The following is a 16,776-nucleotide window of genomic DNA, read 5'->3' on the forward strand; positions in this document are numbered from 1 at the left end:
ATCATACAATAGAATCATAGAGAGAAGCGGTACAGACGAAATCCCACATTGCCTCATTTGTGCCGACCCGATCTCGAGTATTGCCGTCGCAACACAGTCACTGTCGTCATCCCTACCACACCAACAACTACTACCTTACCCAAGAAAAGACCACCGAGACCAACATGTCGCAACTCGGAATGGCCAACACCATTGCCACTGCTACTGGCGTCCTCGGGTGCGCATGGTGGGCAGGTTAGCAAGTTCCCTTCCCCCTTTACTCGCGTGCTCCCACTCTTTCTCTTTGTGCCATCATCAGCGTGGTCCACGTCAATTGCTGACTTTTAGTCTAGGCGCGGCAGCATCATTGTCCATGTTCAGCATCCCCGCCATTCTCCAAACCAGCGCCGAGCCAGGTCATGCACTGAAGCTGTGGCAACACATATTTTTGAACGGCGCGTCGACCGGCCCAAAAGTAGCGCTCGCCGTTACGCTCTCGCTGGCCTACTCTGCATACGATCGCTACGACCAGGGTGTTGCGTGGAAGCCGTTTGTTGCCGCTGGAGCTTTGAGTCTCGCCATCGTGCCCTATACCATCATCTTTATGTCGTCAACGAATAATGCGCTCATGGCCGGTGCACGGGGCATCGCAACGCTGGGTCTGTCCGAGACCACGGATTTGTTGAAGAGGTGGCAGGCACTCAACGCCGTGAGAAGCATCATTTCCCTTGCGGGCGCCGCTATCGGTTTGTGGTATACTGCTTTCCAATGAGCGTGAAAGGGTTTGGTTCTATCCAAGACATATCGATCGTTTCTGTATAGACAGGGAACCGAGGCGACGGAACGGCGACAGATTCATGTTAGATAAAGATAGTCCTCGAGGTGTGCCGACCAGGCAGATGGTAGGCGGCCAGTGCAACAACAGGTGGTCATCCCATTCCCGTTGGTTGCTTCAGTGTCAGGAAGTGGTAGAAATGGCACTTGGTCGACGCAATGCACAACAGCCGGTCCCTGCAAGCCTTGTTCGTAATCTTTGGCCTTGTGCTCACCGCCAGATCACTGTCCCAAAACCTTGGCTGCAACTGCATCATACATGGCTGCTGCAACAATTAGAATTAGATGGACACGCAGAGTCACCACGGTAAGCCAGGGTAAAGGCCCTATGCCATGTATTCGTAAGAATGTACAATGCACTGCCGCGGATCACCTTCCGGTTGCTAGCAGCGTTTCTGGAAGTCTGGAAGATGGGGCGGGAGTAACGAAAAGATTGGGTGGATTGTCGAACCGTATCTCTGGTGTTTTGCAAATGCGCTCGCCGGGTTCCAGCCTGTCGGGGAAGCAAATTCGGGGAAGCAAATTGGCCGCGGCGTAGGTGGACACGGTGACGCTGTCTTGGAGGTTAGTGAGTCTGGAGTCTAGGAAAAGTAGCTTCCCAGAAGTCGTGTGGTGGAGGGCCGGGGAAGAAATGAGATGGAGCAGAATTCGACCAGCTCAATGGCGTGTGGCTGGGCAGTTCCTCTTCAGCGTCTGCTGGTTCCCTTTGGCCTTTAACTCTCTTGATTTCCGTATGAAGAGTTCAAGACCAGACGGCACAACCTGTCGGCTTGGACGGGTTGCCTCTGGAATAGAGGGTTGCGTGGCTAGGGCCGGCTGGCGGCTGAGCGGGCACCAGCCTCCGCAACAAGGCACATCGCAGCTGGGCATGTCCAGCAGACGGCTCACCTGGGCAGACTTTCAGGCTGCATCCTGGGGGGCCGAGGGAACTGGGCATCGACATCCATCGCTTTCGCCGGGCCTCTTTGGTCATCTGGATCATCTGGATAGTTGGGTCCGTTTTGCTGCCCAGCCTCACTTTGCCTTATCTTCTGGAGCCTGGAAGGTAAAGTAAGGAGTATGGATGCCAAATCATGTTGATCAGCTGGTGGGGAGTCGGGGACGCGATGGTCGAGATATTAGGCGTAACCTCGGGAGTTGAACCCAACACGACGACAGAGTACGGATGCATCGAGATGCCGTGGGATGGTGGTGGTGACTGGTGAGAGAGAATGCGTGTGTGTGTGTGAGGTAAGGTAGCTCGTTAGGAATGTGTGCCTATGCAAGTCAGAGGGGGTGGAGCGGTGATGTTCCCAACTAGCGGTCGTGAAAAGGTGAGATTGCCATGGGGGAGAAAAGGTACATCGTGAGAAATGGAAGCTACAGGAAGAAGGCACCCTAAGGCGGTACGTACCCAACGGTTAGAGATGCGTGGAAGCCAAGTGAGAGGGAAAGATCCTTGCAGATACAGCTCAATCACGCAGGCAAGACATGTACTTTTCGAAAGGCAGCCGACGGTCCGGCCCAAAATTGTCCCCGCAAGGAAAGCTGCGCCAGGGTGCACGTGTCAGCCCAACAGCCAAACGTTTTCCCTGTTTGATCGCTATTCTTACCTGCCACTGCCTTGCCTGCCTTGTCCTTCCCTGTCTTGCGCAGCGCTGCTGCATGTACCGCAGTACGGCGCAGACTTAGTTAGATATTGAGCGGAAGCTGTGAAAGAGCCCAGCTGCGTAAGGTAAGAACCACCAGGCGGATCCATTGCTTCCCACAGTTTGGTTCTGCCTGACGGGATGGAAAGTCCATGTCTACCTTAACCTACCTACCTAGGTAGAAGGCAAGGTAAGTTGGTAAGGCATGTACTTCCTCCCTCGAGTCCCTTCCTTCCTTCCCCCCCGGTCCCCGTTCCATCTCACCACAAAAACAATGTACCTAAAGCCCCAGAGCGGCGGCGACCTTGAACCCCCAAAAAATGCCCATCCGTCCCATCGTGCGTGCGTCTTTGACCCCTCCAACCCCCCCAGCAACAACAAGGCCCAAGTACCCTGCCCACCTCATGTTGCAGTCCGAGTACTTTAGTTACATCATCAGCTCGCTGCCCGCCCAATCCTCCATCAACCAGCTGCACCGCACTCTCCCGTCGTCGCTTTCGACTCTCGCTCGACCTTGGACTGTGTTTCTTACACACATTCATCCCCTTCATCCACGCTTCACACCCACTAGTCCTCGACCCGGATATTTCTCTCCTGCCACCGGCTGCACTCGCGCGCACCCTCTCGCTCCTCTGGCGCGCATATTGACCGAGTCCTCATCCTGCGCCTACCAGCCTCGACTTGCATCCGCACGTATCCATCCGGCTTTGACTCACGGCTTGGCTTCAGCCTACTTCTGCCTCGCATCTCTCTCTTTCACTCTCGTATGACGATGCTGTGGCGGCGGCCCGCACCCAAAGTACCTTGAGTTATTAGTAGCCGTTAAACCCTCAACTCAACCTTGCCCGCGCTCGCAGTCTTACGCTAGCAACCTGAACTCTTCTCGAGCCTTTCAACATCAACCGAACTGGACGATAACTTGCGCTCCAAATCGTCCATAATCCTAACGCCAGCTCGTTCCAGCCACTGCCTGCGAAGCCAAAGCCCTTTGCTTGTCAGCAGCACACGCCACCAAAACCGTTATATTTCTCCATCCCGTCCAATCTCCACACTTTTGTCCCGGGACATTCCTACCCACAAAAACGCACCGTTGATGTAGACTTCGGCCCCGAATGGCGACGGCGACCGCAGAGGCCGACTCCAAAGAGTCCTCTGCTCATTCTCATCCTCAACCTCAGCCGCAACCTCAACCGCAGGCCCAGACACAGGCTCAGAACCCCGATCCAAAGCCATCCTCCCCTTATGGTTATCTGTTCGGCCCAGACAAGGCTCCAACCCCGATTCTCGATGCTCTCCTTCGCGCTATCGCCCAACACATTGTACGTCCGCGACAAACCCTGGCTTCCTCCACCTCGCTTCCACCCACCCATGGCCAAATACTAACTGAACCCCGCCTGTCTATAGATTCGCGATATTGGCGATAGACATGTTCAAGCCTTGACCCCTCAAAAGCTGGCAGCCTTCTATAAGGCCGTTGGTGGTAATTATGACTGTAAGCCAGAATGATCACCCCGTGCAAGGCACTTCATGCTGACGGCTCGTCGCCATAGCCCTATTTGTCGATATGCCATTTCCCGCCATATCCTACATTTGGCAGGTAACCGGCTGCCAGCACTCCATGCAGCCCTCCGACAACGACTTCGACGCTCCTTCCGTCCCAGCCTTGACCCTTCGTGGCTTCGTTCGATGGGAGTCGATCGAGATACTGCTGAGCCCCGAGGAACACGTACCTTTCATCCAGCAGGCCGTCAAAAGCTGGAACCTGAAGCATCCCGAGACGGGCGAACCTTTCCCCCCAGATCTACCCGCAGATGCTCTGCCCAGCGAGCCAGACGCCGGAATCGAGAAATGGCACAAGAAATGCGCTGAAAAACTGAGGAAGGCAGCAGTGCCAGACGAGGAGCCGGCATCACCAAAGACTGCCCCTGCTCGCCCAGCAGAAAGAGACGAGCCGAGAGTGAAGGCGGCATACGTGCACGTCCGAAATCCCTATCCGCCCAAGGGATCACCGAAGCCCTCACCTCCGCCTCGTGGTCCTCAGGCAGACTACTTCGTTCCGCCAGGCCGACCACCAGTTGCTTACAGCCATGTTCCTGGGGGTCACGCCGCGAATCGGTACCCCCCATCTCGCCTCAACATTCCCCAGAGGACCCCAGACCAAGATCGATTCCGAGGACAGAACTCTCCTGACGACCGTCGACGCCGTAGCTTTTCTGACTACCCGTCTCCTCCACAGGATCCGCACGCCAACCCTGAGCACTTGCACCCCAATCGACCGCCCATGCAACCCCGCCGACACAGCCAACCTCGACACTATTCTTCGTCCTCAACGTCTGATTCCGAGGACGCGGCGAGTCCGCGATCTAAACGTCGCCCTCATACACATCATTCAAATGAGCCGCCACCACCCGGTTTCCGTCGTATGGGCGCTCCCTCGGTACCTCAGCCGCCACCTGTCACTCGTGTACATCGTGCGGAGTTAAGACCAGAGGATGCAAGGCGTCGTAGTATACCAGTCGTAGATGGCATCAGGGAAAAAATCAGCGAGAAAGTGGCCTCCATTCTTCCCACTGGACGGTCACCAGAAAGACATCGAAGCACCTCGGGTCGTCGAAGCGATCCACCATCCCGCCGAAGCCGAGAGCACTTGCCTTCTTCTAGGCTCAACCGCAGTTGGCCTGATATTGCATCAGAGGAGTCGGAAGCTTCGGACTCGGAAGAAGAGCGCCGCCGCCGATTCAAAGCCCGAGAACGTAGGGAATTGGAAGAAAGAGAGCAACGGGAAAGGGAGAGAGCTAGAGAGAGAGATCGCGGTCGAGAGCGGGACCGTAGACGCGAAAGAGAAAGAGAGAGGGACCGTGACAGAGACCAAGAGCGCGAGCGCGACCGTGACCGCGTCGTGAACTGGGAGAGACAAGAAGAAATGGAGGCTCGCAAGCGAAGGGAACGGCCGGTCGTGCGGCCTGAAGCGACACGCCGAACGAGTAGTCATGCGGATGTGGACCGCATGCGAGGAAGGCCTGAGCCTCCATGGGATCCTCGAGATCCCCGCGATCGGGAACTGAGAGACGATAGAGATAGAAAGCGGTGGAGAGAGCGCGGAGGAAGCCCGGTCATCTCTGGCGTTGGGGGGCGACAATACCCAGCTCCGCCGATTCGGAACTAATCCCATCATGTGGCGCACTGGGTTTAGCGGGTTATTTTGAGCGATTTGGAGGGTTTTGAATTTCGGATGGGTAATTCAGCTGGGGCATAACGGCATTTCCACTTCCACGTATGTACGTACACCTGGCTCCTCTATCGAAAGAGTGCACACAGGGCAATGAGACATGATATCACTACATCGGCTCGCGATTTGTAACATCTTTCTGGTTGATCAACACAGGTGACAGCTTAGGTACACATACAAGACGCCTATGCCATTTTGACGTTATTTCCACTGCCTTCCCAATGCCATCCCTTCATCATCACTCCCTTCATCTCCAAGCCACTTCAGTTTCTTCAGTCAATAAAAGCCCTTCAGATCAGATACCTTTCCGTTCCAATCATCGATAGTTGCGACGGGGGATTCCAGTCATGTACTTGAGCTTGGAGGTCCACTCAACACCAGTGGGAGGCCAGGTAGGCTCCGGAACGTAGTCTTCATCGTCCTTATCGGCATCGGGCATATCCGAGTCGTGACTGTCATAGTCAGGCTCATCTTCAGCCTCATACTCAATCTCTTCGTCCGCCTTCATGTCCTCAGAGTTCTCGGGAAGCCTGTCCCACGAGAGAAACGCCGGAAGGGGTTCACTGTGATGAACCGAGCCTGAAATCGAGGACTGCGTATTACCATGGTTCGAATCGTTGCTGGTCTCAGAGAGGTCGCTGACATGTCCATGGTCAGGGTGCAGGCTCGATGACGAAGGGCGACCATCACCCGCATCCGACGACTCGTCGCCCTCGGAGACGTCGCCATAATTGCCAGGGTGCGGGCTCATGCTCATCGGCGAAGGATACGCATCGCCGGGGTCCGACTCGCTGCTGCTGTCGGAGGCGTCGTCGTCATCGCCACAGTCGGAGCTCATGAAGACGTCGCTCGCGTCGAAGAGCTCTTTGTTCTTCTCATTTTCGCGGACGAGGGCGCGGAACTCCTTCTTAAGGCGGTCGCGCCTCTTGCGCCGGGCGATGGCGTTATCATTCTCGTCGTCGTCGGTCCAGTCTGAGCAGCCGGCGAGGGGGGAGAGCTCGCGACTTACTTTTCTGTCTTTGAGCTGCTGGCTGTTCTTACCCTCTTGCTTCTTCGACTTTTGCGCAAGCTGAGACTGGGGCTCAGTCTGGGTCTCGGTCTGAGACTTGGTGTGAATACCATTCTCACGCTCTGCGAGTTTCTTCAGGAATGTGTCAATGTCTTTGATGAAGACGTTGAAGTCGCCTAGCTTGTGACGGTCCTCAAGCTTCGTGGGGGTGCTATTCTTGCCTGCGCCGGTGAAGGTGGCGGGATTCTCGATGGACGTGCGGATTTTCTTCTCCGAGTCTTGAGATCCTCCTCCTTTGTTGGTTCGGCGGCGACTGCGGGCTTGGCGGCGGGCGACGCGGGTGTGGTAGGGGCACGTCTCGCCTTCACGAGTGACGATGCCGTCTTCCTCCTTGCAGAGGGGCGAGGCCGAGCCGTGGGCACACTTGTGGTAGAACAGGGCGTTGAGGACGCAGCCGCAGGCCGTGTAGTATTTGTAGACGTGGCGACACATCTCGGGCTATTGGTACACGTAGATCGCAGTGCTCTTGTCAAGGGTCGAGGGGGGTCCTGTTTGGTGAATCGAAACACTTTTTTTTTCTCTTGTTCTCTTGGCTTCGACTGCCTTGTTTGGTATGCTGACCCTGTATTTTGTTTTACAGAACGTTTCGTAGGTAAAGTGTTTCTTTGTTTGCGGAAGTGGGCAAGGTGAACAAGGTGAAGCTATCGTGAGCAAAGGCTGAGGTGAAGGCTGGCAAAATCTGGAAGTTTTGAGCTACTTCCTTTTTTGGAAATAATACTTCTTTCCACACCTGGAAACGACTGACCTTGGATTCGGAAAAGACTGGCTGACCAAGAATAAGGTGAAAGAAGGGCCGCAGTGAATCACACTTTGTCGTTTTACCCTCGATGCAACTAGTTCACCTTCAAGTTAGTCTGAATCACCATTTGCCTCTTTTTAAGGTGGAAAAGAGAGCGGTCAAAGGCCAGAGTAAAAGGAGAAGAAGTTTGGGGGGGGTAAAACTGGTGGAAGGAGGAATAGGGCACAAGATTGAATACAGGCCCTCCTTTTGCGCCTGAGAGACTTCTCACCATTGAGGGCCGCGGGTCCATTGTGTTCAAGGCAGCGCTCAAAGACTTGGAAGGTAGTATCTTGGGATGAATTTAAGGCAGAATGCTTCTGCTAACTCTATCATTAGTCATTAAGTAAGAGAACTATAAGAAAATCCTGAAGTATGTCCTCTCTAGAGACACCAAGGCCATAACCAAATCCCTAGAATTCCGATATCCAAGATCCAGCCGCTTATGACGTCTAATGTTTAATCCTCATGGAGGATATGTAAGTGAAAGGAGAGGCGATGTCCAGCTCTGAAACTGATAGAACCCGTCTAGGGAATTTTCTCGCACGTCTTGCGGCTCGAGAATCAACTCATTTAACATCTCACCTTCTGCCCCCTTTCCAAATCCCCTCCCTGGCTCTCCTCGTCCTCCTTACTCGTGTCGTCGCTCGTGACCAATCTCTGGTCTGTGACGTGCTCCTGTTCCAAGCTGTACTTCTTGACCGTCACGCTGATGAGCATGCAGAACCCGCCAAACGCAATCAAGCTGATCCAAATCGCCCGCAGCGCATCGCAATACGCCTCCACCAGGTCCGCTCTCATCGCATCGCCCTTTGGCATTCTCTTGATCACCTCGACCACAATCGTCGCGTCGCGCGAGTATTCCTCCGCAACGTCCGCTAGCGAAGGGATATCGAGCAGCCTGTTGCGGAACGCATTCTGGAAAATGACGCCTGAGACGGCGACGCCGACAGATTGTCCAAATGTGCGCAAGAAAGAATAAAAGGCGGCGGCTTGCCCGTTAAGGGCCGGTTCGCAGGCGGCCTGGATCGAGAGTGCCATGGCCGGGAAGAGCATGCCCGTGCCGAGGCCGATGGGAATGTTGAGCCAGATCCAGGCGGGGACGGAGGTGTCGGGCCGCATGAGGCACATGAGGCCGGCGCCAAAGGTTATCATGACCCAGCCGGCCCAGAGGGACCAGCGGTACCGACCCGTGACGCCGGCGATGAGGCCGACGGCCATGGCGGAGGGTGCGACTGTGAGACTTTCTGGGAGGGCGGCGACGGCGGAGACGACGACGGAGTAGTCCTTGACGGCTTGGTAGTAGAGGACTGCGAAAGAGAAGTAAGCTTGGGGACGTCCTATGGAAAGGGGTAGAGATAGGGGAAGGGGGGTTGCTCACCAAGGAAGTAGAGAATCGACCAGAGGATCATGCCATGGAAAACGGTCATGATGTAGTTGGCGACCATGGTCCAGTTGTTGAAGATGCCCTTGTCGATCATGGGCACCGGCGCAAACTTCAGCTCCCAGAACCCAAAGGCCACAAGAATGAAAACGCCCAGAATCATCGGCAGCAGACACCTGAAGGAGGCCCACTCATACATGACACCGCCCGTCGAGATGCCAAACAGGAAACTCGTCGAGCCCGCCGTGAACAAGAAGCTCCCGAGCCAGTCAAACTTCTTGAGCTTGGTCCCAATGTGGCCGGGCACCTTGGCCTGCTTGAGGAAGAAGAAGATCATGACCGCGCCGATGGCGATGATTGGAAGATTGATCCAAAAGATCCATCTCCATGAGATATTCTGCGCGAAGCCGGCGCCGATCAGCGGCCCCGTGACCGTACCCACGGACCAAACGGCCGACAGGAGCGAAAACCACTGGCCCCGCACCGCGAGCGGGACGAGATCCGTGATGATGACCTCCGTGAGGGCGAGGATCCCGCCGCCGCCCACGCCCTGAATGGTCCGCCCCGCGATGACGACGTGGAAGTTGTTGGCGAGGGCGCCGACGATGGAGCCCGCGGCGAAGAGCAGTGCCGAGACGTACACGAGGGCCTTGCGCCCAAAGATACTGCTGAGCCCGGCGACGGTGGGCTGTAGCACCGTGCTCGCGAGGAGGAAGCTCGTGCCGGACCAAAAGGCCTCGAGGGCGGTTCCGCCGAGGGCGACGCTCATTGTCGGGAGGGCGACGGAGAGGGTTGTTGCGTCAAAGGCGACGGCTAAGGCGATGGCGCAGAGGGCGCTGAAGGCGAGGAGGAACTCCCGTGAGGGTTTGAAGACGACCTTGCCATTTTGGTCGATTTGGGTGGTTTGTTTTTCCAGCACCACTGCTGGTGTTTCTGTTTGTGTAGTAGACATTCGGAGAAGTGTGATTATGTTCGAGATAGGAGGTCCAAAAGGGTCAAAACTGGACCTGACTTGTGCTTAGCCAGTTGTATATCTTCTTATTGGACTGTGATCAACAAGATGAGTTCTCTTGAACTGATATTGTGAATCAGTCAAGGGCCATTCCCATAGCCTTATATGACATTCAATGTGCCCAAGCCAAGGCTAAATTGGTCATAAGTGAAATTTCACCCAACAGGCCCGCTCCGTTGGGAAGCCTTACGCCGGTGCGGCTCAACCACCGTCGAGGCCACGTTGGTAGGGCGCCGTGAATGGCATCATGGACGACCGAGTGCGAGCCGGCCGGCCTATCATTACGTTTGTACTGATTCACCATCCACACAAAGTCCGAGCAAGTCATGATTTCTCCGCCGCCGAGGGAGCCAAGTCCGCAAAAGTGCAGGGCATGAGAGTAGTCCGGCTGGGTTCGTACGACCGGATTAAGCACCGGCTTAGAAACGGGTGTGATGTTGTTAGCGCAATTTTCGTTGGTTCGTACGTGCTGTAGCAGGTGAGTCGGCCGAAATATTATGCCGAAGGGAGCGGGAGGCTGACCGGCATAACGTTCGGGGTGTTGTGGGGCCTAACCCGGCTGAAGGATCCGATGCACTGGCCATCACCTTAAAGTCGTGATGCGGTTAGTTCCCCCTACGCATACCTTAGTAAACGATTGCGAGAAGGAGAGAAAATGCCAGATGATGGTCAGGAGGTATAAGTTGGAACCATTTACGGACAGGACAAGATCTGCAAACAATTAGCGGCCTGCGCCATTGTGAGTGATGCCATATTACTCCTCTAAACATCCTGAGCAGCATCTTGGACAATACACTGTCGGGTCCTCGCTCTGGTAAGTCGGGCTTGCTTGATCGTTCCCGTTTCCGGATTCACCCGACTCTTACCCTCAGCATTTTACAATCTGGTCACGTCGGTGTTTTGGGCGAAGGAGAGCTCGGGCGGTGCTGATGTATCTCCTGATCTTCTACGCCCAGATGACTTTCAAGCAAGTACACGCCCGGCTTGTGACCGGCTATCTCCGAGGCGGTACAATGGCCAAAGGTGATTGGTCTGCCAGATCAGGAATGGGCATTTGCATCAAGGCGTCCAGCTCGGGCTTTTCAGGGACAAGGGAAATTCACCGAGCGGGGACTTGAATAGTTCACCAGATATAATGTGTCGTCTTCTCAGGTTGTCTGATGGAGTGACTGAATAACAGAGGCTACTCTTGCTCAAGTCATACCGTGACGGCATTTCTCAAAGCTTCAGAATTGACAGGAGTTCTCAAAAAGTCGCTTTCGGAGCGGCGTCAAGGCCCGCTTGTCCGGAAAGTCAATGGGATTGCCCTGCCAACTAGATTTCAAGACAGCCGCTTAGCCGAAGGGCTGGAATGGTGAGCGCCTGCTGTGAATTTTGCCCAACGTCCAAACGGCCTGGCCTGACTAGCAGGACGTTCTTGAGAGCCTTGGGACCTGATGAGTAACACTCCTTGAATGTAAGCAGGGTAATGGTGAGAGCGACAGTATGTTTTCATGGTGTTAAGCAGGCGAATGCCGTTTAATTCGAAAGAGATATCAGTTCGCCCGCCCCACTGCCGCACATGGACTTCTCGATGAACTGGCATGTTTCTCCAGATCTTGTGTTTGGCCGCCTCGTTGGTGAGATTCTAGCAGGATCGTCTGATTTATGAAAAGTATAATCAAAGACAAATCTGCCGAGAGCCACAGAGGTATCGATGGGCAAAACTAAGTGTCAAACTTGTCAGAGGGGAAGTTGGCCTGTGGGCGAGAAATTCTCCGCGCATCCCGGCGGCGTTCTAGCAAGTCAAGTCCATTAGGCAAGTCCCGAAGTTTGACTCGAGAAAGATCTGCCCACCCTCCCATATATCGGCTTCCAGGAGTAGCAATTCTCGCTTGGAGCTCACTCTGCGCTACCTTTGTCGAACTTTGACTAGGCGATGGAAGTGTGCAGTTCTGGACCGAGATGCTCGGTTTTCTTCCATCAACACAAATTTCTGATTGAGAACATGCGCCAGAATCCTCGTTGAACAGGATGCCGTGACATGGGAAGCCGGAGAAGCCCGCCATGGGTCCCTAGGCTCAGGCAGTCCTAGTGACCTTGCGCATTCTCGGAAGCCTCCACGACTCTGACAGATTGACAATGACAGCCGAAAGAAGGATTTGGGCCCCCAGGACCTTGAACCCCGCCGGCGGGTCGTTCAGGTTCGAGTTCTTTGGAACGAATTTGACAGTTGCCTTGGTGTCGAGGTACCATTGATGTGTGAACCTTCAGACCGCAGCTGTCTGGACTCGCGGATCTTGATCACACTCGTTCAAGACTCATGTTGTGTTGCAACGCAGCTAGACAATTTCTATCGTGTTTTCGTGCACATCAAGCCCATCCCACTCAGCGCTTTGATAGTTTGCCCTTCAATTGGATCAAATTAGCAAAAGATTCTCGCTATACCTGGTTGATGAAAGAAGTAGCGCGCTGGAGACCCGCCCTCGGACCCTCGAACAAGAAACTCGTAGCGTACAGATGTCAAACGGCATAGGCAAGTTGACAGCGGGGGGATTCGGGATACGGGATTGAGAGTGTTGCGGCATCAGTGCGTATTCTGATGCATGTCAATCTGTACGGCCATCCTTGTATGCCGTTAGAGTAAGTCAGCGACCCACGCCGACGATTGAGATGGACGAAAGGTGACAGCTTGTTGAAGTCAGAAATAAGCTCGCCACCTCCCCGACGTTGGAAGTGGAGAACTGGTAGATCCTAAGATCATTGTAAGGATCCACTGAAGACAAGAAAGCAGCAAATGGACGATCCTCGCTTCCATTAGTCCAGTTTATGTAAGCAGCTTGGTACTATGTACATACATACACCTTCCCATCAACATACACCCTTACTTGCCCAAGACATCCAAAAAGAAAAGGAAAACAAAACAACAATAACAACGACACGAGTGTCAAATCTCTCCTGGAATTGAGAGCCCGGGATTAACCTCTTTCGGGCATCGCCGTGATCGTTTTCGACATATCAAGTGGACGTACTCGTGTGGATCGGGACGCGTCGGCTACATATCACGGCGCTACTCAGACTGGATCACTCCGCAAGATGCCGAGCGGATTTCTGTGTCATTTCACGGACTTCACGATTTCGATTCGAGTCTGTTTCCATCACTGGAGTCAACAGGGCTTTCGACTCTACGTCGTGAAGCCCGACAACCACGACAGAATTTCCTCATTAGGATGCCCATGATCGGATGAAACGATCCCATCAGCCACGATGACGAATGGCTAAATCTGCTTCGCGCCGTCAACTGTCGCGTGTGTGTGGACAGCCACCCGACAACCAGGCCGTCGGAACTGAAGGTTCAGCAAACACTGATCTACGCCTGCCCTTCGACTCGTTAGCAGCAATGGAACCCTGTCGACCGAAAGAACCTGCTTCGTGATATCGACGGACTAATTAGCCCGCCAGCATCCCGCAGAGTGTAAAACCGCTCGCAGGTTGACGTGCTCAGCCCCGCGGAGTTCGAAGATCCGCCATGTCCAGTGCTGACAGCCTATCTGTCGTTGAATGGCTTGCTTCCATTCTGGGGCTGGAGTCGGAGCCGAGTGTACGATGCCAGAGCAAGAACCCTTGCCTCATAATCAGTGATGATCAGTACTAACGGCGGCGCGTCATCGCGATCAGACTTTGCCGAATTCTTGGTATGAACCATTTGCGTTTGATTATTTAGATTGACAGTACTCTTAACGGCTTTCTAGTGGCCCGTCACGCAAACCTTTTGCACGGCAGTCGGTGAAAGTGCCCTACAAGGCCACTACCACGATGCAGAGCACATACGCACACACAGTCCCTGACACCTGTCTGAGGTGCCATCCATCGACCGGCTTGCCGAAGAGCCGGGTTCTTCCCTACATGATCGACACAAGGATCCCAGCCGTTGTTCACCTCTCACGGTACATTTCGTTTGCCGTCTCAAACAGTGTGCGCACGAGCGGATGGGACCACCCTTGATCACCAACATCGACGAATCGTCAGGGCTTAGCGGTGCATGAAACAAACCTTCCGAAAGACCAGACAGCATAGGCTACAAGCTGCCCAATGCTAAGACCACCAAGATCGCCCTCCACCAACGGCGCGGTACTAAATGATCATTTTGAGCTCTTGCTATTTGCCAACGCGTCAAGTTGCTACCACAGAGTTTCGTAGAGCGTCCCATCGGTGATCCAGCCCCTCCGCTGTTCTTTCTCCGAGCAGGCATACGGCATGTTGGCTCAGCCTTAGAGATCCATATTCAATGAAGGATATGTGGTTCATCGCTATGACATAGGAGCTTCTACCCCTCCATCCCGCTACCTCTCCCTGTTGTCTTCTCTTGTTGTGACTCGACAATTGGCCTCGGGATTTTATGCTTTTGTTCCGAAAACTCGTGAAAAAGAGCTTGGCCCCTCACAGCCCACCTTCGGAACAGCCTCCTGCACTCTGTTCTACAGACTTGCTTCGCAGTACCAACACTGCCCAATACGAATATGGTGAACACAGGAAAGCCCTCCGGCGGCTGCAAGCTATGCAGAGCCAGGAGGATCAAATGTGATGAGGGGAAGCCATTTTGCATGAGATGCAAGAAGTCGCGGCGGCAATGTCCAGGTTACCGAGATCCGTTCGAGGCCAACATCCGCGACGAAACGCAAGCGACCATCAAGAGGTTCAAGAAGTCTAGAGGTGAAGAGAGTTCTGACGAAGAAGGCAAGGATATCGCGCCCGTTTGTAACAAGCAGTGCTTGAAGACGGTTGCTGGTCCGAAATACAAAACGTTCGATTACTCGAATCCCGGCGCTTTTCCTTATCACAAAGACGACGATTCGACCGAAGAAGACGAAGACATTCCGGCGTCCATGTTCAATTCGCTGGATGAGCAGGCCTCTTGCTACTTCCTCTCGGAATTCATTATTGTCCCGTTTACTCCCACGGCCCGAGGGTACTACCGGTTTCTCCCTCGGTTCCTGAGCGGAACGAACGTCTCCAAATGCCTTTCCCAAGCTTACAAGGCTGTCTCTCTGGCTGCGCTGGCCAGCCGCCGTACGGTAAATGCCAGTGCCGCTCTGTTCCATGCTCAGGGTCACTATCTAAGGGCAGTCCGGGCCGTCAACAAAGCTATAATGGACCCAGGAGAGGTGTTGAATGACCAAACTCTTGGGGCCGTGCTTATGCTGGCTTTCTACGAGGTGAGTGTGTTGATGTGAACATTCTTACAGGACTTCACGCTAACAAGCGAAAGATTTTGACGTCTTCTCGAGACTCTATCGCCGAGTACACCAACCACATGAAGGGTGCGGCAATCATTGTCAAACTAAGGGGTCAAAAGGGTCTCGAGACACCGGAAGGCGAAGAGATGTTCGCAATTACCCGGAATCAGTGCCTCTCCATCCACTGTCTTCCAAACTCTCCCGAAGTATCCGAATTCACATGGCTTCTGCATCACGAATGCCGTGGTCGTATGCAGCACGCCATTGCCAGCATGGATATCCAGAGCAGTCAAATTCGACAAGACGTTGACCGAGTTCTTGGGGCGGGTGATCGCAAGCCAGAGACAATCCAAAAGGTGCTCGATGCTCTCAAGCGTGCTCAAGCGTTGGAGGCCAAATTCCGCAAACTCAACAACGATCCCAGCCCGCAGTGGAAAGTCGATACAGTGGAGTGGATACTGGAGCGATCGGACGACGAGCTCGACACGACCCCAACGTTCCCGGGGCCTGTGTACGGGTTCTTCAACTTGCCTCTCGCAATCTTGCATGTCGCCACATGGTGTTGCCATCTGATGCTCACCACAACGATTCTGCGGTGCATGGCCTGGCTTGTGTCCCCCGACGACTACCGGATGGGAGAGGAGTATGAAGAGCTGAAACGCTCGGCCATCCTGCGTATCGAAGACACCATCGCTTCGACCCCTTTCTTCTGCAAGTGGAATGGCTACGGCGTGGTCGTAGCTCAGTTCCCCTGCGGCAACACCAAGCCAGACGACCCTTTGAAGGGTGCTGCAGGACTGATGGTCTTGTGGCCCATGGTAACGGCTTGCAGCAGCGACTTTGCAACTCCCAGACAGAGACGGTTCCTGAGGGGTCGTCTCAAATATTTGGCAGAGGTCGCCGGAATCAGGCAGGCCAATGTTTTTTACAATGTAAGTAGTGAAAGTTATCCCGGCAGCCCTGGAAATTTGCTAATGAGCATGCCTAGATGCACGACATCTCTTCTCCATCCCGAGAAATCGAGCGAGACCGCAGATCTGGCGTCCAGTCATCTTCTGGGGCGGACGCCTTGCTCAGCATGCCCTTTTGATATCGCACAACACGTACAGACGAGATGAAACGGTCATTTCCTTCCTACAGCGAGACGAGACCAGCGATTCTTTCAACTTTCCATCTCCTTCATTCGAATCACATTATTTTTTTAACAGCGCCAGCGTCAGCGACTGCTACATTCCTTGAGTTATGCAAACTGTACAGAATTCCCCTCACGTTGCTACATATGACTGTTACGGCAAAAGTTGCATTTGGTACGGTGTGCATCATCCGAGAGGCGGCCTCTGGAGGCTCTGCTTCCCGCGCGGTGTTGATTTCCTAAAGACAGATGTTATTTTTATTTTTCCCCGTCTTTTGAGTTCATGCGGGTGTCTTTTACATCATCAAGCGCTCGTTTCATGTCTCGTTTATTCCAATTTCGTTAAATGTAAGCGGGGAGCGTAGGATTTGGTCTCATTGTATTTCTCCTTGTTTTATTGGGCTTAGGTGGGCTACGTAGGGTAGGAAAGCGTTGGACTTAGATGACTGGGCACGACTTCACGACGATTGGCATGAGTTTGACGTAGGGATAAACAACCTTTTCGTTACCATCCA

At 54.0% G+C, this 16,776-nt stretch overlaps 5 protein-coding genes across 5 annotated transcripts; 3 read left to right on the plus strand and 2 right to left on the minus strand.

Moving 5' to 3' along the window:
- Positions 1 to 23: 23 nt before the first annotated feature.
- HER10_EVM0006775 (uncharacterized protein) lies at positions 24 to 1,072 on the plus strand. The gene is made up of 2 exons (XM_035476351.1): positions 24 to 234; positions 333 to 1,072. Exons 1-2 carry the CDS (start codon positions 165 to 167, stop codon positions 749 to 751), a joined length of 489 nt encoding a protein of 162 aa, XP_035337307.1. The 5' UTR covers positions 24 to 164; the 3' UTR covers positions 752 to 1,072.
- Positions 1,073 to 2,806: 1,734 nt separating this feature from the next.
- HER10_EVM0006148 (uncharacterized protein) lies at positions 2,807 to 5,822 on the plus strand. The gene is made up of 3 exons (XM_035475741.1): positions 2,807 to 3,760; positions 3,846 to 3,933; positions 3,992 to 5,822. Exons 1-3 carry the CDS (start codon positions 3,554 to 3,556, stop codon positions 5,605 to 5,607), a joined length of 1,911 nt encoding a protein of 636 aa, XP_035337263.1. The 5' UTR covers positions 2,807 to 3,553; the 3' UTR covers positions 5,608 to 5,822.
- Positions 5,823 to 5,986: 164 nt separating this feature from the next.
- HER10_EVM0006465 (uncharacterized protein) lies at positions 5,987 to 7,171 on the minus strand (the record flags this gene model as incomplete). The annotated part of the gene is made up of 2 exons (XM_035476048.1): positions 5,987 to 6,642; positions 6,712 to 7,171. The coding sequence occupies 2 exons, from the start codon at positions 7,169 to 7,171 to the stop codon at positions 5,987 to 5,989; spliced, it is 1,116 nt and encodes a 371-aa protein (XP_035337289.1).
- Positions 7,172 to 7,936: 765 nt separating this feature from the next.
- Positions 7,937 to 12,611, minus strand: HER10_EVM0001439 (major facilitator superfamily transporter). The gene is made up of 2 exons (XM_035482861.1): positions 8,899 to 12,611; positions 7,937 to 8,827 (listed from the first exon to the last, which is right to left on the minus strand). Exons 1-2 carry the CDS (start codon positions 9,851 to 9,853, stop codon positions 8,091 to 8,093), a joined length of 1,692 nt encoding a protein of 563 aa, XP_035336896.1. The 5' UTR covers positions 9,854 to 12,611; the 3' UTR covers positions 7,937 to 8,090.
- Positions 12,612 to 12,804: 193 nt separating this feature from the next.
- On the plus strand, positions 12,805 to 16,745 carry HER10_EVM0004771 (uncharacterized protein). Its single transcript, XM_035474404.1, has 3 exons — positions 12,805 to 15,108; positions 15,162 to 16,061; positions 16,118 to 16,745. The coding sequence occupies exons 1-3, from the start codon at positions 14,413 to 14,415 to the stop codon at positions 16,217 to 16,219; spliced, it is 1,698 nt and encodes a 565-aa protein (XP_035337154.1). The 5' UTR covers positions 12,805 to 14,412; the 3' UTR covers positions 16,220 to 16,745.
- Positions 16,746 to 16,776: the final 31 nt, after the last annotated feature.

Source organism: Colletotrichum scovillei (genome assembly GCF_011075155.1).
Source record: "Colletotrichum scovillei strain TJNH1 chromosome Unknown Contig00002, whole genome shotgun sequence".
NCBI classification, from domain to species: Eukaryota; Fungi; Ascomycota; class Sordariomycetes; order Glomerellales; family Glomerellaceae; genus Colletotrichum; species Colletotrichum scovillei.

Coding starts and splice junctions, on each gene's coding strand:
- HER10_EVM0006148 (XM_035475741.1), top strand. CDS start 3,554: ATGGCGACGGCGACCGCAGAGGCCGACTCCAAAGAGTCCTCTGCTCAT. Junction 3,761..3,845: donor GCGCTATCGCCCAACACATT/GTACGTCCGCGA, acceptor GCCTGTCTATAG/ATTCGCGATATTGGCGATAG. Junction 3,934..3,991: donor CGTTGGTGGTAATTATGACT/GTAAGCCAGAAT, acceptor TCGTCGCCATAG/CCCTATTTGTCGATATGCCA.
- HER10_EVM0004771 (XM_035474404.1), top strand. CDS start 14,413: ATGGTGAACACAGGAAAGCCCTCCGGCGGCTGCAAGCTATGCAGAGCC. Junction 15,109..15,161: donor TTATGCTGGCTTTCTACGAG/GTGAGTGTGTTG, acceptor AACAAGCGAAAG/ATTTTGACGTCTTCTCGAGA. Junction 16,062..16,117: donor AGGCCAATGTTTTTTACAAT/GTAAGTAGTGAA, acceptor GAGCATGCCTAG/ATGCACGACATCTCTTCTCC.
- HER10_EVM0006775 (XM_035476351.1), top strand. CDS start 165: ATGTCGCAACTCGGAATGGCCAACACCATTGCCACTGCTACTGGCGTC. Junction 235..332: donor CGGGTGCGCATGGTGGGCAG/GTTAGCAAGTTC, acceptor CTTTTAGTCTAG/GCGCGGCAGCATCATTGTCC.
- HER10_EVM0001439 (XM_035482861.1), bottom strand. CDS start 9,853: ATGTCTACTACACAAACAGAAACACCAGCAGTGGTGCTGGAAAAACAA. Junction 8,828..8,898: donor GTCGATTCTCTACTTCCTTG/GTGAGCAACCCC, acceptor TCTCTTTCGCAG/TCCTCTACTACCAAGCCGTC.